The sequence below is a fragment of the Leuciscus leuciscus genome (assembly GCF_965113295.1).
Source record: "Leuciscus leuciscus genome assembly, chromosome: 13".
Taxonomy (NCBI): Eukaryota; Metazoa; Chordata; class Actinopteri; order Cypriniformes; family Leuciscidae; genus Leuciscus; species Leuciscus leuciscus.
This window is the reverse complement of record NC_138737.1, coordinates 34698469-34726220: the sequence shown is the minus strand read 5'-3', so window position 1 is coordinate 34726220 and position 27752 is coordinate 34698469. Positions and strand designations below refer to the sequence as shown.

General features: G+C 37.2%; 2 protein-coding genes across 2 annotated transcripts in view; both read right to left on the bottom strand.

The window, feature by feature from the left end:
* The window catches only part of pebp4 (phosphatidylethanolamine binding protein 4), a 129881-nt gene that overhangs the window by 63494 nt on the left and 38635 nt on the right, over window positions 1-27752 (bottom strand). Inside the window, exon 4 of the mRNA XM_082188832.1 lies at window positions 14994-15092. Coding sequence (XP_082044958.1) covers window positions 14994-15092 — 99 coding nt within the window. The remainder of the gene's footprint in view (window positions 1-14993; window positions 15093-27752) is intronic.
* LOC309512953 (uncharacterized protein) overlaps window positions 7697-27752 on the bottom strand; it is a 176581-nt gene continuing 156525 nt past the window's right edge. Inside the window, exon 2 of the mRNA XM_082188711.1 lies at window positions 7697-7905. The gene's annotated coding sequence lies outside the window, so the exon portion shown is untranslated. The remainder of the gene's footprint in view (window positions 7906-27752) is intronic.

Below are 27752 nucleotides of genomic sequence, written 5' to 3'. Positions count from 1 at the left end.
AGTAATTTGCAGCTAACAGCAAATCATGCTATTTTTAGCGCTCAGTAAAGCACATTCCACAAACATTGCAGTCCTGCTGTACATTTACTAGTGATATAACACCAAATATAGAATATTATTCACAAGACGAATGCGCTAGAAACTGTGAAACGTAAACTGTAACTCTGAAGGCTTTCCACTGACTTCACACTGCCATTATATGATAGGATGAGGTGCATCATGTGATCCCAGTTAGCCGTTACGCTTTTTCCAATGGTAAGAGATACAGAGCCTCTCATCTCCCAATAATAAGACAATCTCTGAAATCTATCTAGAGCAACATACAGTACATGTTTAATTATTTGTTACCCTGGATCACAAAACCAGTCACATGTCGCACGGGTTTATTTGTGGCAATAGCCAACAATACATTGTATGAGCCAAAATTATAGATTTTTCTTTTATGCCAAAAATCATTAGGATATTAAGTAAAGATCATGTTCCATTAAGATATTTTGTAAATTTCCTACCGTAAATATATAAAACATTTGTTTTTGTGAGTGAATGCCACACAATCGTGAACATAAATGCACAACTTTAAAGGAGATTTTCTCAATGTTTCGATTTTTTTGCAACCTCAGATTCCAGATGTTCAATAGTTGTATCTCAACCAAATATTGCCCTATCCTAACAAACCATACATCAATGGAAAGCTTATTTATTCAGCTTTCAGATGATGTATACATCTCAATTTCAAAAAATGTACCCTTGTGACTGGTTTTGTGGTCCAGGGTCACATTTACTCCTAAAAACAAGAAAAAGATAATGCTAAAACCATAGACTGTAAACAGACTAAAACACAGCGAAACCTATATAGTATATCTGTAAAGGAAGAGGAAAGTAAATATTTGTTGAATAAGATGTCAAATTAATCATTCAAGAACCTCTGACGGGGTCTAAATGTGATGCAATTCACCAGGAGCTCACTGGGACACACCGAGGCTGACGAATCTTAATTAACACACAACCGAGAGATTGCAGAGAGAGTGATGGATGTCGACATGTTGACGAGCATTTCATTTTCACAGCTCTGGAAAAACACATCATGACCTCACACATCTGCATATCCGCTAAATATGGAATTAAAATCACATTAGACAAAAAAGGAAGAAAAACAGACTTCGCCACGCTCCTGCGCGGCGCCCACCGTCTCTCGGAAAGATACAGGTGGCTTGTAAGGTTAGCGGCACACGTCTGCAAATGAACTACTTGGAAAACAACAAGCCCTGCATATGTCGGTAAATCTGTCGGGTTGTGCGTTCGCGGAGAAGTGAGCGGACCAGTGGCGGCGAGCGGTGTCTCGGGGAGCTGAGAGAAAGGGCAGAAACACTCATCATTAACGGGGATGAGATGCACTCCGGTACCTGCGCCCCATATGCCCCCCCAGCCGGCACGCTTCCCGCACAGATGTTTCTCCGGCAAGGTGTGAGGCTCACAGACATGGGAAAGAGAGAAAAAAGTGCGGCAGGCGAAAAAGAACAGTTGTCTAAGAAGTGTAAAATAGAGGAGTAATTCTAAATAACAGTTGTTGTTGTTGTTGTTATTTTGTGTGTGTGTGTGTGTGTGTGTGTGTGTGAGTGTGAAACGGGTCCTTAGAGAGTAAATAGTCATGATTGAGAACTACCTGAGGAGAAGTGTCTGTTAAACAGAGCTGGATTGTGGGAAAATCATAAGGTACACCCGAGCTCCCAGGACACAATAACACATCAAATGGAGCGAAAAAAAGTAGATTGACCCCATTTACTTACTTAACGTTTTTGGTCTTATTGTGAAGGTCTTACTGAACAGTGGAACAGTTACTCCACGGTGAAACAAAGTCTTTATAATTTATTCATTATGATAACCAATAGACTTTTAGGCATTGCTGTGACCTGAAGAATTTCACACACAGGAATCCGACCCCTATTTCCGCTCCCCAAAAATACATTCACACAACAAAGACAAATTTATAGCACAAGAAACAGCCCCCCCCCCCCCCCCCCCCCCGCATGATATTTTTTCATATTTCATTAATAAAAAGCAGGTCATACATATTGTACACTACCATTCAAACGTTTGGCGTCATACATTTTCTGTTTTTGAAGAAATTGACAAATTCAATTTCAGCAAAAATGCATTAAATTGATCAAAATTATGGTAAAAGACATTTATAATGTTACAAAAGATCGCTAGTTTAAGTCAAGTCAAGTCAATTCAAGTCATCTTCATTTATATAGCGCTTTTAACAATGTAGATTGTTCCAAAGCAGCTTTACAGAGACACAAGGATAGTTTAAAGTAATTAAAGAGATTGTTTTGGCTTTATAGCAGTTCTTGAATAAAGTTATTTTCCAGCTAAAGTTAATTTGATTGATTCACTTCGGTCGCAACGATCATTAGTTATTAACTTAGGGGCCGCTAACACAACACCGTTTTAACAGGAAACTCTACACAGACTTTAAACGTGAGACCTGTGAGAACGCTGATGCCGTGCACATGCGTATTACGAGTTGGCTACTCGTAAAAGCTTGTTTCTGCTGTACAGCAGATCTAGAAGAAAACAGTGTCATAATCCAGCTTAAGTTAATTCAGCGATGGTTTATTTTTGTTGTAAAAAAAGTTTAGTTCATTTATAGCCACTCTGGAGAAAACAGTGATGTCATCGTCCAGATCAGTTCAGTTCTCATATGGTGTCAATGCAGGGAGATCTTTAATAAATGCGGTTCAAAATTCAAAGAATGCTTAAAAAACAACACACATTCCACACTCCATTAAGCAGTACAATCATTTTCAACTAATAATTTTAAGATTTTTTTTCTTGAGCAGCAAATCATCATATTAAGATGATTTCTGAAGGATCATGTGACACTGAAGACTGGAATAATGAGGCTGAAAATTCAGCTTTGATCAAAGGGATACATTACATTTAAAAATATACTACAATAGAACATAATTATTTGAAATTGTAATAATGGCCTGGTTTCACAGACAGGACTTAGATTAAGCCAGGATTAGGCCCTAGTTAATTACTGGTGTGCATCTTGAGACAAAACAATGGTACTGACATATTTGACATGAAATGTCAGTGCGAGTTGCTTTCAGGTGAAACAGCTCAAACATGCCTTTTAGTCTTATGCATTTAGAATTATAGGCTTAAGCCTTGTCTATGAAACCGGGGGAATATGTCATAAAATGTAATTTTTTTGACAAATTTTGATCAAATAAATGCTGTCTTAGCAAATATAAGACTTTTCTTTCAAAAACATGAAAAATGTCTCTGACCTCGAACTGTTGAACAATGTACACTGAATTATACGTCTACACTTCTATGATCAACATAATATATTTTTTTAATTAAAATTCATTTTGTGGGCATAAAGTAAAACATGTAGTACAACAGTCCTGATATCATAATGGAGAAAAAAAGCCTCACTAAATGGTGATTTTTTAAATTATTTTATTTACCTCATTATTAGTAGTTAAAAAAAGTGAAGCAGTTTTTTTAATGTTAATTATTAACATTTGAAAAAAAACTCTTGATTATATGTCAAATCAAAGTTGTGGTGAGCCCAAAAAAGTCATGTGGTGCAACCAACAAGGGAAGGGAATCCTGAATCCTGACAAGACAAGCTTTGTATAACGTGGTGTTTAACTCTCCGAAAACTATTTAAAAAGATGTTTATGAATTAAAATTAATGATATTTGTGTCGTTGAAAACATCTTACTTTGAAAAAATATATTTAAAATCAAACTTTTGCTGGAAATGCTATACAGATTGTATCAATACATCAAATTACAGAAGTAAAATGGTTTAGGAATGTCATTCCATGTTGACTTTAAAATCTAAAAACAGAAAGTCAAGTCTGACACAAACACACGCAATTGGACAAACATCTCTCAAGACATCTCTCAAGACAATAATACACTGCCGGCTCCTGGGACCTTAAACTGTTTTCTGTTAAACAATAATAAAACAGTTTCTGCTCTGCCTTGGCATAACAAACTCCTACAGATTTGCTGTCTTATTGACCCTAAAGATGCCGGGAGTCACTTTCAGAGCTTAACAGCTTCTTCAGCTAAGCGTGTATGCGCACATAAACACAGGGAGAGAAGAAAACACATGCGCTTGACACACTGACTTCTAGAAAAGCACAGTCCTCTGAGGGAAAGAAATATAATCCAATCAGCAGTCAAAGGACATGCAGTACAGGCAGAGCCGAGCGTCCCAACAGGCACTCGAAAGACTGCGCAAAACTGAGAAGCACAAACACACACAGCTGTTCTGAGAGCATTACAATAGTTTCTCTGTCTGTACAAGTGTGTTCTCTCCTGAGAGTCACGCTGCTTTAAAGTGGCTGGATGCTGAGGTATTTCCCACCAGTATGCCATACCTCCATCACACACACACACACACACACACACACACACACACACACACACACACACACACACACACACACACACACACACACACTAGGTTTCTGTATCTTTGTGGGGACTCTCCGACATAATGATTTTAATTCTGTACACACTGTATATTCTCTCCCCTAACGCCAACCCTACCCCTAAACCTGTTTGAGGTTCCCATCACAGAGACCTTTTTGCATTTTTACATTTTCAAATAAGCATCATTTAGTATGTTTATTAATCCATTTCCCTCATGGGGACCACTGACTGGTCTCCACAATGCCGGTGATCTCAGGTTTTACTATCCTTGAGGCGAAATTTGCTCCTCACAATGTAGGTTAAACAAGTACACACACACACATAATGTACGGAATTCCAGGCACACACACACACTTCCATTCTCAAATACGATGAAAAAAATATTCAGAGGATTTTAAAGGCCAAAATGTTAAACTTTTTAATGCATAATTTGGTCTATAATGAGAGAAATTGTGGTAACTTTATTTCAATAGTCTGCTTTGGGCATTCCACTAACTACAGCTGCCCGATTAATCTTTAAAAGATCACAATCTCCTATTCCTAAATGACAACGATTCATCTCTGTCTATTAAACCTTTGACAAGTTCGATCACAGCGAACATTCAAATCTGCATTTGCGCTGCCGTGGGGTCAGAGAGAGCAGTGGTCATGTAAAGGTATGACACAGCTTCACAAACAGACTTTTTAAACACAATATCATTCAGATGATCACAGAAGTACTGTGATAAAAGTCTGTAGTTAAGATTAAAACACTGATGTGTACGTGATCAAAATAGGGTAAGTCGCCTCTTAAAAAGTACCTTGACGAGTCAAATAAAGATTGTATTAATTACACTGTTGCACCAGTAGGTGGCGACAAGTTAAAACAATATTTGTAATTGAATCATTCATTCAAGTGATTCATTCAAAAACACTGATTCATCCAGTAATGAAACAAGTGAAGTATTATGAGTTAGTTGTCTATTCAGAATTGTGTGAGAATCGTGATCTCTATTTAAAAAATAATAATATTGTAATTCTTATTTTATCCAGAATCGTGCAGCTATACTACTAACTATAAGTAACTTTGCAACTATAAGTCAATTACCAGTCATTAGACTATGCTAATATGTGCCAAGGTCTAAGAGGGATATCTGGAGCGCCTAAATGACACGCATTGGACGGCAATTTATGGACAGTATTTTCAGTTAGAAAGGTTAGCATATTAGCTTAGCATAGCCCTAAAGGCACATTCAGAACAAGGAGTTGGTGTTTAGTTGGTGTGGACGCTAATAAAGTTACTGTTATCTTTATAGTTATTGTTCTCTGGGCTTTAACTAACTAAAGGTGCTGTCACATTTACCATTGTTCAGTGAATTTCATGACACTATCCAGTAACCAGTAATAGAAATCTAGATTACAGACAATAGGAAAGATTTCCCCATGCAGATTTCAGGTTCAAGTTGGTCATGTGAATTCACCTTGTTGACAAAAAGAAAGCTGTTTGATTGGAAAGTGAATTATGTTACTACAATCCTACATCTTGTGACTACAAACAGTGTATATTTTAATGTTTGCTGCTTTAGTTCAGCTACAATCTTGCCTCAGCACAAATTTTACTAAAAAAATTATAAATAAATAAAATATAAGAGCGAAGTCGAAAATACTTATGATAAAATGGACACAGTAAATAACACAAATGCTGTTGACTGAGCTAAACTTGTATTGAACCCACAACATCCCTTGAATATCTGTCTGTTAGCGATTAGCGATTAGCATGAATTCTCAAAACGATCCATTGTGACTGAGACTCACATACACTTGTGTCGGATGTGAGGTGTGTGTGAGAAAGAGATGAGCGTATGAGGGTGTGTCAGGGTCTGTTTGGACCTTATGAAGGGAAAAACACTGGCAATGTCATGCAGTCAAGCCCACACAGATGCACTGGTCGCCAAAAGTATATATCTGGACACTTAAAGGGTTAGTTCACCCAAAAATAAAAATTATGTCATTAATTTCTCACCCTCATGTCGTTCCAAACCCTTAAGACTGTCGTTCATCTTCAGAACTTTTTGTTGAAATCTGAGAGCTTTCTGTCCCTCCATTGACAGCTACGCAACTTCCACTTAATGCTTCAAAAAGTTCATAAAATGATCATAAAGCTAATCAAATTGAGTGGTTTAGTTCAAATTTGCTGAGACACGATCACTTTATATAATGAACACATTTAATTTAGGCTTTTATTCACATTTAAACACTGATCAGCGAACATTAACAGAAGCTCAACCGAACATGCTTTACTCGTGAGAACAAACATCTTGCTGAAGTTCAAATGTGCTTCGTAACACGAGAATGAACCTCATTGGTTCTCGCACGTCAAACGAAAATGCTTGAGCTTTCTGTTTACCACAACTGATGTATGAGTTGCTGAATGTTTATATGTGAATAAAAGCCTAAATTCAATCTGTTCATCATATTACAGTAAGTGTTCAAGTCTCTTCAGACAATTTGGACTAAACAGCTCAATTCATATGCCTTTGCATTAGATTAAAAAACAAAACAAAAAAACAAAGCAAGTGGCATCTGCGAATTATAAAAAATAATAATAATAAAAAAAAATGTATATATAGGGTATATATATATATATATATATATATATATATATATATATATATATATATATATATATATACACACAGCAAATATTTTATTTATATGTAATTAAAATGATCATCATGTTAATATTTGAAGAATTTCTTAACGTCTTAAGTAGTAAATAGCAAATTTATCTTGTTTGTTTAAATATTTTTACTGGGAATCAAGATTGATTAAAGTGCCCCTATTATGCTATTTTAAAGTTTCCTAATGTTTTTATTTGGAGTCTCCAACAACAGGTTCACATGCATCAAAGGTAAAAAAACTGTTAAACTAAACACAGTTACGAACAATGACGTTGATTTTACCATATCAATACAAGCCTGATGATGAAACACTGGAAGAATTCATTCAACCCGAACCTCCATCGCAAGGACAACTCGAGCAGGACTCAGTGTTTCTCAGTGATACATTACACAGTTTGAGGAACATTATGAGATGTTGCAACTGTAATTCCTCACCATAAGCATTAACAAGTGCATGTCCATCAACAAACCGATTACTTTACTTGTACTTATTTATTTACCGAGTATTTTTGTAATATATTGCGGTGAACACGTGGAAACTATCAATAATTAGCCAAGCTCTAGCTTGAATGACTGATGTAACATAAACGTTGGTAAAACAAATCTTGCTCCATGCTTAATATTTCCTCAAAGTAGTGAGAACGACAGATGATCTGCATTAATAGACACAGTTATAGGTAATAGTGGCCCACAGCTGATCAGCAGAAGTATTTCAGTAAGACAGTGATAACGTGAGTTAGCCAGTTAGCAGGAGACCTACACAATATAAAACTCAAAACTAACTATTTTGAACACCATCTTTCAAGAGCAAGCGGTTTGGGAATCCTGCATTGAACTCCGAGATTTGAGAAGTCATCAGTGAAATAAAGGGAACACAGCAAAAGTTTAGGATTATATTGCTGTGATATCGTGGTAAAGATGAATTTTAACCACTGATTCTTCACACGCTCGTCATTGGGCAGTGAAAAAAACAGGCTTTACCTTCACATTATAGAGCACAGCGTCTTCTCGGCATGATGCTATCCAGTATCCACAGGAATCAGCTGCAGGTTTGAGGTTCAAGTTTTCCCTGGTGTCTGCGTGTGCAATAAGTGGGCGGGCAATATGCTAATGTTTCGCCTTGACGTCACAACAAAACGGCTTATGACTCGTTTGAAAAACGATTAATTTCATTGACTCAGAGTCGACTCTTACTTTTGAAAGACAACTTTATATACGGTGCACTTTCCGATTTAAAACTGTTTTCATTCACTTGAGCTATGTTACACACTACATGAAAGGTCATTTTCAAAAATCTATAATAGGGGCACTTTAATAAAATGCAGTGGAAGAGAACTTGATCCATGAAATCAATTCAAGCATTTTTCAACTCCTGAGCAAGATTACAGTTAATAATTATTTGATTCACCAGCAGCTCTTGGGTGATGTGATATTGCAATCTGTGGGGGTGGACTATTAGGGTGAAAAGTAAATAAGAATTTTTCACCTAGCACTTTATTTACATAAGCAAACTACTCTCTATCGCTAATAACTCTACCTTTTGTTTCTGTCAGCAGAGCAAACAAAAACATTGTTTTTATGTGCAGAGAAAGAGAGAGCGAGAGAAAGAGATACTGAAATCAGACAGAGCAAGACATAGGAGCGTTGTGATCTGGAGGAAAAGTCCGTTTGAGGCAGAACAAGCTGTTCGGGGATTGTTTTTTTGGTAGTATTCCATGAGCAGGAGGGAATTGAGAGACAGAATGGGTCAGGCGGGCTGAGTGCTGAGCTACAGGGGCAATTCAGATCCTCATTCCCCTCTTCCATCACCATCTGCTCCAACAGAATTAATAACTTCATTACCAATTCAATCTGCATCAGCTTCCTTAAATGTGAAATCAACAGGCGTCCACTGTGTAAATAGCCTATAGTAGATCTGGAAGTTCTTTTCACTCTTAAAACGATACTATGGTTATCATAGTTCAGCCATATTAGTGTTGTTTGCTGAGTAGTTGCTTTACCAAAAAAAATTTAAAATAATAACTCTACTGTAAAAATGTTGACAGTAGAAGACTATAAAAATGCTATAAAGACTTGTTAGGTAAAGACTTGGTAATTCGTTAACGGTAAGTTTCCCTTACTCTATACAGTGACAAACTATAACAAATCTAATGGGATATATTACATATAATTTTACATTAAAATACTTTAAATGTACAGTTTTTGAGCATCTTATAATTTACAGTGAAAAACATTTCCAGAATTCTCTGACAGCTCACTTTTGATGGTTTTTCATTGAAATAACTGTTTCAACTGTCATTGAAAAATCAGATTGTAATTAGGGTTTTATGTCAAGGTCAAGGTAACTTTATTGTCTACCTTGTAACTTATTGTCTGCCAACTTTTTTGCCAATTATTTGTACAGCCAGCAGATAAACACAAGGACACAACACACAACAATACAACAAAATAGCATAATATAGAATACCTACAGTCTCTAAAACACACTAGTAAAGAAATACATTTAAAACAGTTATGACAAATTGTTTAAAATCGAGATAGAAGTCGGGATAAGAGAGTTTCTGAATCTATTTGACCTGCATCTGGGCATGGAGTACCTACGGCCTGAGGGAAGTATCTTAAACTGGCAGGACAAAGGATGAATAGGGTCAGCTGCAATAGATAGTGCCTTCTTTGCCACTCTGTTGGAGTAAATGTGGAAGTCAATGCCTGCAATCTTGCTACATGTCCTAACAATTCTCTAGTCGTTTTTTGTGGACAAGTTTTGTAAATATGTTTTTTTATGTTACACCTTGTGTTGCACATTCTTTATATTAATATTTACCTCAACTGTGATGATTAACCATGTGGCTTTCTCTCTACCACCTGTGTTTAAGGTGGTTGTCAGGGTATATTATAAATATAAAAAGGCGATATCAGTAATTTGGTCCAGTATATTTCAATCTGTAAAACTAAAAATGTTCTGGCAACCACAGCTGCCGGTTGTTTAGCAGAAAATTAACTTTTTTCAGTTTAGATATGACTCAGGTTCCTCTAATAACGTGTTTGCCCACTGTATTGTCTGCCAGGATAAAATCGTAACACCTTGTACCAACCATTTGCAACGCGATAAGTTCCAGTGACAAGCAATTTGTCTGTCCACACAAGACGAGACAAAATCAATCACAAATCACAGCCAATCAGAAGAGTGTGTGGGCGGAGCTCTGTGCAAGTGCACTGCTCTCTTGCACTCACAAGCATACAGCTGTCACGGCTGGTCAGGATAAAAACTCTGGTTTACTTGGAGAAGACTTTTTATGTCGCATCTGGTTAGGACTTTTTGCAAGTCTGACTGTTCAGAAAAGTAATAGTCATGTCTCTGCATGATTCGAGCTATCATCCATACCATTACTAGAGCTATAGCATCAGAGATTGTGCACACTGAGAGACGTGACTTGTATCGAAAAGACCAAAATGATCAAAATGAACAAAATGAATGATAAAGTCAAAAGCTGCCAGAAATGTAATCATGCCACAAAGTGACAAAAGCCTTGAGTCAATCACGCCAGGCAAGAGCTCTCATGAAAGTCCCAGAGAACGGGTAACAGGATCTTGAGTGGCATGACTGGTTGGTTGGAGAAAAGCAGGACTGGTCAGGACTGAACCAGGAACAGTTCAAGTGTCCGTGCGGAGAACAGTTGCATGGTAACTGTTGGCTGAAGAGCCGAAGAGCATAAGATGATGTGTTACTGAGGGAGATATGTTCAGCACAATGACACAAATGTGTGGAGTGAGCTCTCTGGTTTGCGACGAGTGCCAGAAATCTCGACTGACTGCGAGTGGCGAGTTGGCAGCGGTACGAGAGGAAGGGTCCATCTGCACACATGCTGCCAAACAGAGGAAATGACAAACTAAATATGGTTCCAATAAAGTGTTAGAAATACCTCCTTCAGACACACAAAGGTCGAGGCAAAACTTGTAGGAGCGTTGATGACAAAATCACTGATTAACACGGGACTGTACAAGACATTACATTCAAGAGAATGCATAGATCATTTTATGTTAGGCAGAGGAGGTGAATGAATCGATGAATGAGCGAGATTTTGAATGAGATGGTGCTTGTCCATGCAAAAGTGTTAGGGCATTTATATGTGGTTGATAAGATCTTCTGAGAGGTTTTGAATACATTGCATTGCTCTTTCAATGCAAGTCTAGGGGATTTTTTTGCCCATTTTATCGTCCGACAGGTGGAAATGGCTAAATTTCGTGGGCAAAAAAGCTCCATTGCCTATTGTCAACAGTGTAGCAATGCATGAAATGCACTTTAATGCCAAGCAGCTTTCTGTCAGTCAGTACAGCGAATTCACGTTACCAACTTGAACACACAAAAAAAATTTTGACTGTGAAACTTTGCTGAGTAGTGATAAATGTGAATGCAAAATTTGAGGTATCATTCAAGTCATGTCCGTTATGATGTCTATGACCCAGTTGAAAAATGTTAAAATTGATTGATTTTTTAAACTTTGAAATGTATTTGCTGGGATTTGGATTGATGGGTTTTCCTTGCAGTATTATTATACACTGATATAATAATAGTTCTGAGTAATATTACGGTAATTAACAACATGTCCTTTCTATAGGGTTAGGGTTCAGAACATGGTTTGGTTTAGGGTTAGTTGCATGTAATTATGCACATAATTTACTGTTAATACTACAGTAAGTATGTAACGTGTAATAATGACACAAAATAGAGGGTTACAGTTGATGGTGTTGTGTCTCGTAAATATGTTTGTTAATCATCTGATTAATCTGGGGTTCAGGAAGTGGACACTTAAAACCAGGAAGCGCTGAATTAAGGCGTATTACAAGAAATGTGATTGTCTACTCATGTTGCAATAAAGTTTAATTTGATGCATTTCAGTACTTGATAAGCAAAACTGTTAACTGAGCTCATTTTTAGTAGCTAATAAAACTGTGCTATTTTTATGTAAACAGAAAAAGTTGTATTACACATTTATAGTTAAATTACACACTGATGTTCATTAGGTGAGAATACATTTTTTTTTGCTTTTAATGCACCTTCATTTTTAGTTTCTCATAAAAAATAAGAGAGCTGTGATGTTTAGACACCCCATGAGTCAAAGCATGGTAAGCATGGGAACAGAAACTGAGATAAAATGTGTTCTCCGATATGGGTTGGGATAGAAGAGTGAAAATGAAAAACAATTTTTGCTCTCCTATCGTGTTTGCATGCAATACACAAAAGACATTACGTTTGCCTTTATGGGGGAGTAACAAGCCAAATCAGGGTTGTAATTTAATTTCTAAAAAAAGGAATTACAGGGTATATTTCTAAATAAGGTGTTGGAATGAGAGGGGAATTGTTCATTTGTGTGGCACCTGCTTCAGTCTGAAGCCCAGGAGTATTCCAGGACAGATAATTCCACACATTCACACGGGATGTTATTATAACTTCAGCGAGGTTAGAGGAAGTCACCGCGGCAATTACTCACCTCCCACCAGCCTCATTAAACCTCTGACCAACCACGGCTCCTCATCACACACACAGCACAACGAGACAGCCAATCAGGGAGCAGACCGGCGGCATGCCGCCGCCCACACAGTGACAGGATATTGAGAGGTTGTCTGTCTGAGCACCTGAAATACATTTGTTTATTCACAATGTGTCGCCTGGCCAGACGGGGAGGAGGCTCGTCTCTGAGAGAGAGAATAGCAGGAGAGGAGGGCAGGGCTGAGCTAGCGGAGAACACGGCCTCGCTTTCAGGGACTATGATCATGAGCTGCTTTTAGCAAATGTATTTGTATCGAGATTTACGAGTAAAACGCCTGCAAACAGGGTGATGCTTTTTGTAGTCACAGGATTGTCCTTAGTGGTATTTTATAGATGTCTTGTCACGAAACCACAATGAAATGATAGCATTAAAAGGATGGTTCACCCAAAAATGAGAATTCTGTCATCATTTGCACACCGTTATGTCTTTTTAAACTTATATGGCTTTTTTCTTCTTTGCAGCAAAAGGCAGAATGAGGAATGGGGCTCATTCAAGCTTCAATAATGACAAAAAACAATAAAATAGTAGTTGTTAGATTTAAAATACATCTGATTTGTGTGATTTTTATACCGCATTTGACACTCCAAATCATTGTTATTGTTAACTTAAATTACTAAATTGACTTTGAAGTTAAATTGCTTAAGTTGAAGTACTAAGTTGAAGAAAGTGTGTTAAAGCTAAACAGAAATATAAAAATATAAAAAGCATAACAATTACTAAAACAAACTAAAATTAAAACTAACAATAAAGCTATGTGACTCAAAAATCTCATTCAAAATGTTATAATAGTATTTAAATAATATTAAAATAACACTGAACAAAACCAATGACACTGATGTCAAATCTAGTAAGACATATCATGCAGTTTCATATTTGGATATGTGGAAACATGAACAATCTACACAAAAAACGATCAGTAAATAATTCAAATTTCTGCTTTTTCATCACACAAAATGATCATATGACTTCAAAAGACTTGGAAATAGCATTCAACTGTTGAAACTATCACAGTGTGTTTTTTGTCCTTTTGTAGCTTGACAGCCGTCATGTGAATGAAACAGCAGCATGAACGCATTGACATTCTGCTTAATGTCTCCTTTTGTGTTCAAAAGAAGAAAAAGACTTGAGCTGTTTCTTAAAATGTGAATGGAAGGGGCTTTAAATGTTTATTCAAAAATAAAAATTCGGTCATTATTTACTCACCCACATGTCGTTCCAAACCCATAAGACTTAAAAAATTTGGACTAAACCGCTGAATTCATATGGATTAGTTTTACGATATCTTTATGAACTTTTTGAAGCATTAAAGTGTCAGTCGTCAATGGAGGGACAGAAATCTCTCAGATTTCAACAAAAAGATCTTCATTCGTGTTCCGAAGATGAATGAAAGTCTTACGGGTTTGGAACGACATGAGGGTGAACTCTTCCAGTACAACCAGGTGTAAAAAAAGAAACAAAGAGGAAATGTATTTTTTTTTATTTTAACACTCCTCTTTTCCTGTCTGTCTGAAGCAGAACTGACGTGCAATCATTCCCGTTACACAGGAGAGCCATTCGCCCACATGATTGCCACAAACATTTCCAAAAAGAAGATCTTGAATGTCAGGAATATCATTCATCAAAACTGAATTTTTGGTACCTTGTGTATGTAAGACAGGTCAGTAATTTTTCTATTATCTTGCTTTCTAGTTTCTAGTAACAAACTTTATTGGAATCAATAGGCTTCCCTGTGAACCAACAGGACCACAGCAAGAAAATCTGAGAAAGAAAGTACCTATACATTTTTTTTTTTAAAGTCTGTAAAATGAAGAAAGGATGAAAAAATATTGACTTAATATTGAGCAATTAAAGTGTGTCTCATCCCCGGTTGTTTAAACACGGCGTCCCCATGCACAGCCTGATGAATCTGCCTCTAGAGCCCGTCGGAGCCGAGCGCTGATGACTAACATGATATTTTTACTCAGTAATTATGTAACTCATCGGAAACGCAGCACAAGTAGCACATGGAAGGTGCAGATACGGTCCACGCGATCCAGGAATTGTTTGCCCACCAAAGTGTTTCTGACACCTTTTGCTTTGCACATTATGTCCAGGATTGTCCGTGCCAAGCTCTGCTTTAAGCAACCTTTATTTTAAGGCTTTGTTCTTGGTAATATTCAGAATCATATATATTGACTTATATTAAATGGCTTGAAGAATCATTATATCACAGAAGAACATTCATGAACGCACAGACGTTCATAACACTCAAGTTTGTGCAACTGCGAAATCAAGACAGCATCTGCATTTCAAAGTGGTTTTCGGGAGATGTGACGTACCTTAATGTCAACCAGTAGCCAATGTCTCCAGTAAGCACGAGAGGGTTTCTTACGACTAGGGGCATCTGGGTCCACCATTAATAGAGTGTATTTCTTCTCCTAGAAAGAAAGAAAGAAAGAAAGAAAGAAAGAAAGAAAGAAAGAAAGAAAGAAAGAAAGAAAGAAAGAAAGAAAGAAAGAAAGAAAGAAAGAAAGAAAGAAAGAAAGAAAGAAAGAAAGAAAGAAAGAAAGAAAGAAAGAAAGAAAGAAAGAAAGAAAGAAAGAAAGAAAGAAAGAAAGGTTTATTTTGTGATATTATCACACAGCTAATCATCAAATCAAATAAATAAATACATGTAAAATAAGTAGATGTAGATGGAAAACAAATAAATACTGAAAAGAGTATAAAAGGCATGAAACTAGTATAGTGTAGAACAGTGGTTACCAAGAACAGCAGTAAATCATATAGTTAAGTTCAAAGTGAGTTTTTCTTTTGCAGTATGGTATATGAGATAATATGAGATATAATATATATACGAGATGAGATATATGATATGAGAAATAATATATATGAGATGAGATATATGATATAATATAGGATATGAGAAATAACATATGAAATGACACATGAGAAATATTATATGATGAGATATGATACATAATATGTTACATGATATGATATATGAGATGAGATATATGATATGATTCATGAGAGATATGATATGATTCATGAGAGATTTGATATTATTGTTATCATAACATATATTAAATCATATCATATCTCATAATACTCAGGGGCTATAACTACCACAAAAAGACAATATTAATTTTAACAGCTGATCAATTTTTTTTTTTTTTTTACAAACAATTTGGTTACATCCTTAATAGTAATATAATTATAACTATGTATTCAAATTAATACATTTGTTTTTTCTTTTTGTTCTCCTCAACGTGGATCTGAGCTTTACTTTCCTTCAGCGATTTCCTTTAGAAACATCTTTAACCATCTCTGAGAACCCAGCGTCTTTAGCAAGTGACGTATGGAAGAAAACTTTAATTAGTTACTGATATTCTCAGGCAACCTTCCATTCTCACACATTCACCAAATCACAATCTGTCTGCAAAGTTTTCTTTACTTTCTCTCTTTCACTCTCTCTCATAAAAAAACACTTCTCCATAAACAACCTGGCACATATTTTGGGTGCTACACATTAACAATGACTGACCAACTTAATTGCTCCAACTACTCATCTTCGCAAGTCCCCTAAAGTTGAAGAACTGGGAGAGCAGATTGAATTATTGCGTGAGCACATTTGTCATCCCTGGTGCCGAGCCCAAAATCTGCCAGACCATATGATAGCGTTATTATTATACGCCTCTCTCAAGAAAACAGTACTGTCAATCACGATTGTTGCCATGCAACAATAGCCCCTCCCCACAACATCAAGACAAAGATGCAGACAAAAGTAAAACACCGTATAAATTAAACAATCTAGTATTCCAGTATATAAGGTTCCGGTATTTCCAGAAAATGGAAAACAAAAGGATAGTTCACCCAAAAATTTAAATTATGTCATTAACAGAACATAAACTGTTCCAAACCTGTATGAATTGTTTTCTTCTGCTGAACACAAAAGCAGATATTTTGAAGAATATTGGTAACCAAACAGTTAATGGGAAGAGAAAAAAATACTATGGAAGTCAATGTAAAATTAATTCATTATGAAACTAATTCAATTAATAATAGTGTCATTATTTAGCTCAGTTTAGTTCAGGGTTGTTTCAATTCAGTTCAACAACCGTATCAATGTTGCAAAGTTCATCAGTTATAAAAAAGTTATTATTATTATAATTGTTTATTGAATTATACAGCATACATAAATGATTGTACATTAAATTAAATAAGTTTTATATTAAACAGAGGCCATATGTTAAAATAAAATAAAATAGTATTATTATTTATCAATCCAAGAAAAGTGTTTTCTCATTTCATCTGCAGCCTCAAGACTATTTATAATAATTTCTAATCAGACAAGCCTATGTATAAGCAAATACAGTATGGAATTAAAAATCCCTGATATTCTAAGGTCTCTAGAGCCTAAATCCTTTGCTCACCTGACACAAAGCAATAAGCTCAAACAACCATAAGCCTAATAATAGGATGATGTTTAAGTTTAAGTGATAGCAGCTCCAGGCAATATTCAAACAGCGAGAACAATACTGCCTCCTCCACGGGCTGTCATGCTAAACCCTGACTGGATCTCGCTGATCTGACCCCCCTGTGGACAGATTAAACACCCTCCACAGACCTGTTGCCGAAAACGTGATCCAGTTCTCATCGACCGTGAAGAGCAGATTAAACAAACATACCTTTGGAGGTGAATGAATGATTAGTACTTGTTAATCCAGCACTTAAATAAATCTCACGATTTTAATGTCCAGATTTTAATGCTTCCATAAAGTTACAAAAAGTTGGATATATTACATCATATAAAGCAAATCTCAGTGATTGTTTATATTGTTGCAAAATATAAACTGTATCATCTGACAGATCTATAATGTTGGATATACTGTATACTCTCTCTGCAAAAAGTGAACATGATTTCACTCATGTTCCTGGATCACCATCTTTGTTGATCCTGAAAGAACAATTTAATCAACCAATCAGATTTGAGGGATACGTTTACAGTTTGTCAAGTTTTGGTTTACAACCAGGGTTAGGGTGCTTCTACATCAGGCTTATTCACCTTTTAATTTCCTTCAGATTTTTTTTAGATATGGGTAGGGTTAGGTTGAGGGGTAGAGATAGGATAACATTTTCAAACAGGAATGTTGTTCCAGGATCAACAAAGTTGGTGAAAAGTTGGTGATCCAGGAACATGACTTAATTGGCAAAATACATTCTCTTAAAGCCACGTTTCCACCGAAATTACCCGGAACAATTTGTCCCAGGAACTTTTTTTCCCCAGACCTGTTGCTGTCTGCATTTCCATGAACTACCATGAAGTTCCGCATATAAGCTTAATAAAGCCTGAACCTCGTAGTCCGTCCATCGGTCGTATGTTTTAAACTCGAATATTGATTCAAATATAAAACAACTGTTACTGCACGACGTACCCCAAAAGACTTTTAAAAATGTTGGTTGAAATAAAATGCTGCATGAACTCAACCAATCAGCATGTTCAGCGCCCAAGTCCCACCCCCGAAAGTTCCTGAACTTAAAAATAAAATAAAAAATACTACTTTCTGAGGAGGAAATGTTTACCCAAAACTTAATTTAGACCCTGGTCCCTGCGGTCGAAACACACTGAGTACCTCCCCAAAGTTCCTAGTTCCTGGGAAAGTTCCTGTGGTGTGAATGCAGCTATATACTATTTAGCAAATTCTAATAGTCTGACTTAGTCGCAAAATGTAACTATATTATCGCCCAGCTCTGATCTGCTAAATGAGACAGAGATATTATAAACATTAACATCATAGTTGTGTCCCAAATGACGCACTATGCACTTACTATATATGCTAATACTTATACACTATGTACTCAACCATGTAGTGTATGAATTTTCAGGTTATTTTGTCATTCAACATCGGAGTCTGATAGCCCCTCCCCCTCCGCTACGTAATTAAAGCTGTGACAGTCGAGTGCATGAAGTATCCAACATTCCACACATAATTTTTTGGGTTAAGTAAGTTCATCATCCAGGTATTTAAAGTAGCCTGGATGCCAGCCGAACTTAGCACCGCCCACAACATTTGAGGTCGGGAAGTTCGTTCTGGACTTGATCCGTTGTGGAGCAACTATGCTCGAACCAGAGCTGTTCGGACCAATCAAATTGTCAGGGCAATTGAGTGCAGAGGCATTTTCTCTCCTGGTTCGGTTGAAACACGCCCCTTAATCACAGCCCAATGGAGCAGTATCAGACTCACATTCTGACTAGAATCTGAGTATGACGACGTCAGGCTAGGGTTAAAGTGCACTTTTGCTTTTTGGTACGCAAATTAGGATCCACCTCATGAATTTCTGTGAAGCTGCTTTGGAACGTGTATTTTGAAAAGAGCTATACAAATTAATTTAACTTACAGAAAACCTTAATTGTAACATTATTGGGGGCTCGTCCGGGATATGGAATTTGCAGAACTCTGCTCCTGTAAACAATGCTTTACAGATTGTTCTGTCACATTCCTGGTATCCTTGTGCAGATATTAAGTGAAAGTAACCATATTTACTTATTTAGGTCATGGCACCACTTGAAATGCTGGATAAAGAGATGACATACAAGTTTGGCAAAATATTCTTCCACAACAGTATTTTGCCATCACATGTAATGTTTATTTAAAAACAGTTTGATGCTTGCATATTTTAGAAGTATCTTTTATTTAAAGTACTGTACACAGTCTGCTAGATTTTCATTGCAAGTGTATTACTATAAATGTGCCTTTCATTGCTTTTTACAAACTGACTGACAAGTTGTAATTATATTCTATGGTAACTGACAGCATGCCACAGATGCTGCTAATAGAGCTAATGATGTATTTAAATGCAAAAATATGTAATAATTAAATAATTTGAGAAGAGTATTTCAATATATTACACATTGTATGTGTTTGTATGCAGTTTCAAAACTTTTATGTCATTGAAAAGGTCCAAACTTTTGTTCGTTATTCCAGTCTCAACAATCATATTATTGTAACATCAGTACACTACTGACATTAGGACCTATTTTCAGTGTTTCCCCTGATAAATGTGGAGAAAGTACATGCATTATGTGGGTGGGTGTGTGTTGCTGGGGTAGAGAATATATGTGTGTATGCGTATAATTAATGTGCATTTAGACAGATGGAGGAAGCAAATGCAGTGGAAAGAGAGGACAGGGAGGGAATGTGTGAAGAGATGCAGTCTTCCCCCCACCATCTGGGATAGGGTACACTTTAGGTGTACTAAAAAACAACATATCTTAATATTTGTGGATTTAAGTAATTTTCATTTGTATTTTATGAACAAGTTCTGATTATTGGTAGACATCATGCTTGTTTGAGATTAACTCAAGTCATATGTAGGGACCAGAGTGCAGAGAGCCTGGGGCTCGTTTGACTTGGCTTGTAAGCAACCTCCCGGAAACGCCCTAGAAAGCACCCTGAACACAAACCCCACAGTGCCATATTTTGCATAATCCTTCTGAAGAAAGGGTCCGAAAGACCAAGGGTCAAACTCATTTCAGTATTTTTTAACAGTATTTTCACAAGAAGATGTTCTATATTTCCACTGTATCTTAAACTATAATGCAAATATTTTAAATTATGTTCTGCTGGAGCCATGGTCTAACTGTTAACATGCTTTAGATTTTAAGGATTGAAAATGTCCCTAGAATTTTATTTTTTTATAACATAATACATGTTTAACGGTTTACCAACAATGAAAATAAGTTCCTGGTGTGTGTCAGCCTTCGGGTTGTGTCTTGGGTTTTTTCTTCTGGTTATTATTGGTATTTTTGTTTGCAAAATAATATGCACTTGGGATTTCACACATTTTGGATTCATGTAGCCTCTTTGCAAGGGACAGGCACATTAAGAACATTTTTAACACATTCAGTATATTGCTTTTCAAAACAATCAACAAAATTCAATATTGCTTGACCTCAGACACATTTCACCACTATCCCACTGGGGCTGGAGTATTGTATAGTATTGTGAAGTACATCTGAGTATATCAGATTATTGAAAAAGAGAAAATGTAGGATGGGGACTTGATTCAATGCATGTTCTTTAAATGTGGATTTTGAGATGTCAGTGTTGCATGCACTCAAAAATGCAGAGAGATGAACGCAAACTTGAAGGGGTGAGTTTAAGCTGACTAAATGATTGGAGAAGTCCTGCATATGTCACCAGAGGAAAGTCATTTTACTGCAAGGTCCATTTATGTCATTTTGAATAAACATCATGAGGTAAAAATTTGTTTGAACTACTAGTGGACTAACTAGCACATAAACTGAAGGCCCGTTCACACCAAGAACGATAACTATAAAGATAACTATAACGATAACTATATCCGCGTTCACACCAACGAACGATAACAGCCTTTTTATTCTAAGCCTGCGCGCGCCAGGCGTAGCGAAAATGGATGACCTGCTGCTGCTTTGCGTTTCACAAAAACATCAAAAGAACAGCTGGTAAAAGACGTGTAAATGCAACAAACTGATATTGATTCATTCGAAAGTATGAATAACATTTGTCTTCAAAAGTGTCAACTCTCTAATCAGTGTGACGAAGTCTCCCAACGCCTCTCGTCTTTTAAGGATATCGTGTACCAAAAAGCACCTGTTTTGGGTACACGAAAACAGGGGCTTTTGGGTACACGATATCCTTAAAAAGACAAGAGTTGGGAGAATCCATTATTTCAAATTTTATTCGTACTTTCGAATGAATCAATATCAGTTTGTTGCATTTAACACGTCTTTTACCAGCAGATGTCCTCAGAATGCTATAGGTACGTGTCGAGCGCATCTAAACAGTGAATCTAGCTAGTCTAGTGTAATCGATCTAATCTAAAGGCGGCCGCACACCGGAACGCGCAGCTCAGCGCCGCGCCACGTCTAGGACAACTCTCACCTGAAAATCCGATAACATCAGCAATTTTCTGATTTCTGTAAATAAATATAAAACTAAATGTATATTGCAGCACAGGGTGAAGTCCGTATATACATTAACTACGATTTGAGACACATACATGTAAATCTAATATAAAACTATGTAAATGGCGCTCTGTGGCGCGGCAGGATTTTGAACACGGTCCTGAGCCGCCGCGGACAGACGCCGAAAGGCGCCGCCGGTGTGTGTACTCTCATAGAGAATAATGTGTTCGAATTTAAAAGACGTGGCGCTGCGCGATGCGGCGCCGAGCTGCGCGTCCGGTGTGCGACCCCCTTAACAGTGAATTTAGCTGACAAAGTCAATAGTGGAATAAAAACAATGCCTAGTCAACACATTTAGTATATAACGCCTTTTTCACTGCAACTTCAAATAAAAGGAAGCAATACAATGTTGTCGAAACTAGCGCTGGATACCTGAGGTAATTTTGTTACACTATTTGCTAGCCTGCATAATGATCTCATCATTAATACTTCTCACCATTTATTCCAATGGTAGGACCGATTGCTTTCCATATGTACATTTTTTTAAAGTATCCTTAAAGGGGGTTTGATTTTGACAGATTTTTCTGTACCTCAGCGATTAACTTCTCCACAATGTTGTCTGCCATTTTAAATGTGCAAGTCCTTTAAATCCGAGTGAATTCTGATTGGCTGTCAGTGTTTTATCATTCGACAGCTTGAAAAAAAATCATTCTGAAAATGATCCCAACGATATCGTTCCTCATATCTTTATCATTAAAGTTGTGGTGTGAACTCTGCAATTCTTTAATATGGAGAACGATTTTTAGAACTATATCTTTATCGTTCTCTTTATAGTTATCGTCCATAGTAGTCCAATCATTTTAAGCCAAAATGGGGGTCAACCTTGAACAAATTGCAACAGAAGCAAACTCAACTGATTTTGTATCCTCAATATGTCCTGAGTAAGGAAAAAAAAAGTCCTGAAGAATCCCATTAGGGTAAAATTTTGAAAAAGACCCAAATATATCCTATTCATACGCCTATTCATTCTTTTTCTTACTTGAATAGGGTAAAAATGTTAACCTTTAGATATCACCATGAAAATTACTGAGTTGATTACGTACATCAAGACAAACAAAAAATGTATTACAAGTTTTTTGAAATTGTTTGTTAACATGGACAAACGGTGCATAATCTAATTACAGATGTGCTAATTTGCATAAATACCACAACAGATCTAAACATTGGGTATAGCCAGGTGAAATTGTCTTGTTGAATCTTGTTGACACATAACAGTAAAATACTTCATGTTAAGGTCTGAATGGAACCCATTTAGGCTACCCATGAGCATTAATACAGAGGCAGGAAGAAGTACTTTAGAAACCAGCCTTTATTAATTATTATTGCAGAGATGGGGTTTGGGGCTGGGTCCGTGGGACTGTTTCTGGGGATTCACTTTTTATTTTGCCTACCTTTTGTCTTCTGCATTCTCCTTACCATTGTCTCCTGTTCTTCCCTCAGACTCGTCCCCTAGAAACAGTCCAATGGACTCAGCCCCAAACCCAATCTCTTAAAAATGAATAAAGGCTGGTTTCTAAAGTACTTCTTCCTGCCTCTATGTATTAAAGCTGCCGTCGGCAACATTTTTTTTATCATATTCAGTGTAATCGACACTATAATCCGACAGAACAACATAAATAAGGTGGTTTTAGAAAAAAACCCGAGCTTCTAACTCCACCTGGAGCGTGTTATTTGTTTTGCAAAAATCCAGCGCTCCCGCTTCATCAGGTCCAATCAGCGCAGGGGGGGGTGAGATCTGACTGTCAATCACAGGTCGTGCACACGCCACAGATCCCCCCTCACTCGCGCACGTTAATATCACATGCACACGCCACGCCTGAAGTTCGCCTGGAGATTGCATGAAGCGTGATGGCGGAGAGAAAATCTACTAACAAGCTTCCAATTCCTCGGTTATTGCTATCTATGGATAGATTAGCCAGGGCAGCCTACCTCCGAGTCCATGGTGTTGATAGATGCTGAAGAGAGGACGCGTTCACAGAAAATCAGGTACACACGCACAGTGACGCACTGACGAGCACGACCTCGATGGGAGGGTGCTCGCTGGTAGTGGGGAGGGGCATGAGAGTTGTAAACATTCAAAATTTTGGCTAATCGACCCAATCTGCCAGACTTGCCGACGGCAGCTTTAATGCTCATGGGTAGCCTAAATGGGTAGCCTAAATGGGTTCCATATTTGGGTCTTTTTCGAAACTTTCCCCTAATGGGATTCTTCTGGACTTTTTTTTCCCTTACTCAGTCAGGAGGACATATTGAGGATACAAAATCAGTTGAGTTTGCTTCTGTTGCAATTTGTTCAACCTTTTTTCATAAAATGACTGGACTATAGTGTGAACGGGCCTTAAAGATTTACCAACAATCAAGTGATCTTTCCAGTACTATAGACAATCCTGACTATTTATGGTTTAAAATTTTGGCATCACACCAGAACACCAATGAAAGCTCACATCAGGGGTTCTGATTCCTGCCTGGAGGTCTTTTGAAGACTGCAGTACGATGAGAGCCGTTTGATGTGTACATGTGTTATAGTGAGAAACAGAGGATATGGAAAATGGAACATAGAACGTGCAACAAAGGTCTGTCTTGAACAAACTTGGCATTAAGTCTCCCAGGGTGATACATGTAGCCTGACCCTGTTTGACCTCATTCATGGCTGTAAAATGTGAATGTTCTGTTACAATCTCAAATCATTGATTAATCGCTCACTTATACAATTGTGAAAATGAAAATAAACACCATACCAAGAATTTACAGTTAATATGCTATTTTAAAATGAGTTGTTGAAGCCTCAGTTCGACTGTTAGATTAAGGACAGCTCTGGAAGAACGCAATGCGAATTTGCCATCTTTGTGCATGGGCACTAGTTTGAACCAATACATTATGGAAATAGGATTATTATCGTAAGAAACTGTAAGAAATTAGTAGATAACCAAGAAATGGGAAACAAACATAAAAAGAAAGAGTAGCTAAAATGGAGAGAGAAAAGAAGTACAGAGAAAACGAGGCCCCGATGTGAGTTTATAAGTTCATGGTTTATCCCTGACCCGATACCAAGCCGTGTTGTCCATTCAAAATCCTATAAATATCCATCCTGCTTTTTCCTTCCCTCTCTCCATAGACACACAGACGATGATAAACTCGCACACACACAAACACACACTCGGGACCCGCAGCTTACACAACGCAATCAATCCCAAATCCCTCTTTAAGCAATGAAAACACTTGAACTGGTTGGGTAATTAACAGGTATCTGTGTTGTGATTAAGATACAGAGACGGCTTAAGGATCATCGACTGTAGCTTAGTGCAAGGTTAGCCGATCAATGAGTAAATACAGGGGAAATCGGCCCATTAAAAAGAGCATCAGATGAATACTGATCTCAAAACGGGAGAACAATTATCCCTGAAATTCACAATTTATAACTAACTTACAAACGCAGTAGTGCTTGTCCATGCAAAATATTCCATGATCTCAAAACCTAGCAAATCTAAACAGCACATTTATTTCAAAATCGATCATTCAAGTGCGCCAATGATTGCCAAAAGAGCTGTCTAGGTAGGCAGATACTATACTGTCAAAAACTACCTGTTTTACTTAGGCTGTGTCATTCCACTAAGTAGTTCCCAACTGCATGAATCAGTATATTGCGAACACAAGGGCCTTGATGCACTAAACATTAGAGCACTTATGACTTAATGGGGTTAGACATTGAGTTGTTTCATTAACTTGAACTGTATAAGCTGTCTAACTGTTGATTTGAGTCTCTTCAGAAAATGTTGGACTAAACCACTCAATTCATATGGATTAGTTTTACAATATTTTTATGAACTTTCTGAAGTGTCAAAATGGTAGTTGCATAGCAGTCAACGGAGGGACAGAAAACTCTTAGATTTAATCAAACAGATCTTCATTTGTGTTCCGGAAATGAAAGAAAGTTTTGAGTGAGTCATTAATGACAGAATTTTTGGGTGAACTATCCATTTAATAAATTTCACCCTTTGATTACCGTTTACTGTGTTCTTACTGTAGTCATTCTGTGTCCTTTAGAGTGATTTACAAACCATTATGGATTCATTTTAAACATGTTCATCCAGCAGTAACAAATCCAGTGCTGGTTTGCCAAAATGACCCAAACTGTATTGTTTTTAACCTAGATTTTTTTTAGAGTGTGTACTTAACAGATGATGATCAATGATTTTTACAGGGCATTCTGGGAATTTCTAGGAAGAAAATGCTTCAGTGCAGTTTAGTGAACAACCTGGGCCACCTGAACCCATTGGACTTGGACATACTCAGGCCTCTTACATTTATGTCACAATATTTCTCTTGAAGGTTTTTATCTATTTTATGTTCATTTAAAATAAGATTTTCCTCCCTGATGCCTGACACAGCACCCACTGTGTCTTGGCTTAACGTTCACGCAGGGTTGAAAATAATGGATCAATACAGAGACCACCTGGGGTGACTTGTAGATAGGTGAGAGTTTAGACGTGGTAGGAGATGAGGAACAAGAGGACGGAAGAGTGAGTCTGAAAGACAGACAGAAAAAGGAGAAAAGGAAGAACAGTATGGGAAAAACAAAAAGACGCAAAAGGGCACAACAAGAAAGGACAAAAGAAGAGGAGAGGAGAGTAGAGTAGAGGGGAGGTTTGGAGAAGAAGGCTAGTATGGGCTGCTATCAAGGCAGGGGATGGGGCCGGTCTCATGGGTCAAAGGGGTTTAAGGTCAGAGCAGGGGCAGTAATTGAATCCAGTCTGTGGTGGAAAAAGGGACAGTGGAAATGCAGAGATTAAACTGGGACAGGAAACACTCACACACTTAAAAACACACACTTGTTCTCTCCTCATTTCCCACACACATATATAGGTCACTATCTTAAAAGAGAACATTTAGGGTTAGGAAAGATGTCCCTTATTGTCAATGCTGGTCTGTACCTTAGGTTCCTTTGCCTACTGTGTGGCTAAAGAACAAAAACTAGAATCTATTAGAATAATCTATTACTAGAATTAGAAGATTTTAAGAATCTTTACACTTTGTTTTTTTCCCCAAACAAGCAGGATAAAAAATAAAATAAAAAATAAAATAAATGAAATGCACGAAACACATCAGTATTTACTGAAAATCTTGCATTTGCCAAAGCTGTCAAATCTCATTTGCAGCAATCCTGTAGGACAAACAGTAGAGCATAGCATTGACAATGCCAAGGTCATGCGTTCGAACATGAACTGATAAAATGGATACCCCGAATGCAATGTAAGCCGCTTTGGAAATGAATAGTGTAAATGTAACTATTTAGAAAAACAGTCAAAACACACTGTGTCAGTTTTACATCAATGATGCCAAACGCTATTGACAATTTCACATACTTGAACTTATTCTATGCAAAAAAACAATTACATTTTAGTCTCGCATAGCCAGACCTTCAGATTGTATAGCAGCTTTCATTGACCAAGGATCGCCCAGAGGCCGTCTGACTGACGTCAATGTCCCTATAAAATAACAGACCAGTGCGTAAAACTCTTGGACATATTTTAAAGAGTCTATGCCGGCTTGCTTCTTCCATAAGGGAGTTTGGCGTCACGGCATCTGTGTTTCTAGATGGACCGTTAAAAAACACATCACACACGTCTCCCGGAAATACTGTAGAATTCAACCAATCAGATGAAGACTTAGAAACTCTTGAAGCATTTCAAAACTTGTGTGTCTTATGCATCAGACGTTTAGCCAACAGTCCGTCTGAGGCTAAGTCTAAATAAATTTGAGAGCTACGGGAAAAAAGATTATCAGTCAAACAAATTCTTCCACAAAGAAAAGAAAAATCTACAGATTTTGAACAACATGATGGTGAGTAAATATTGACAGATTTTTATTTATTTATTAAAGTCTTGGTCAAAGGCAAATGTTCATGTGTGAACACACAGCCTTTAAAAGTATAACCCATTTGATATCCTGTGTGAAGACAAGCGCTCACACATGCACACTAGAAAGTTTTCATCCTTTCATCCATACTTTGGCCTTTAACTACTATGCAGTCCACTCCCAAAAATCTAAATCTCCCCATTGCGAAACAAAAACCCTGGTCGCCTGTATACCA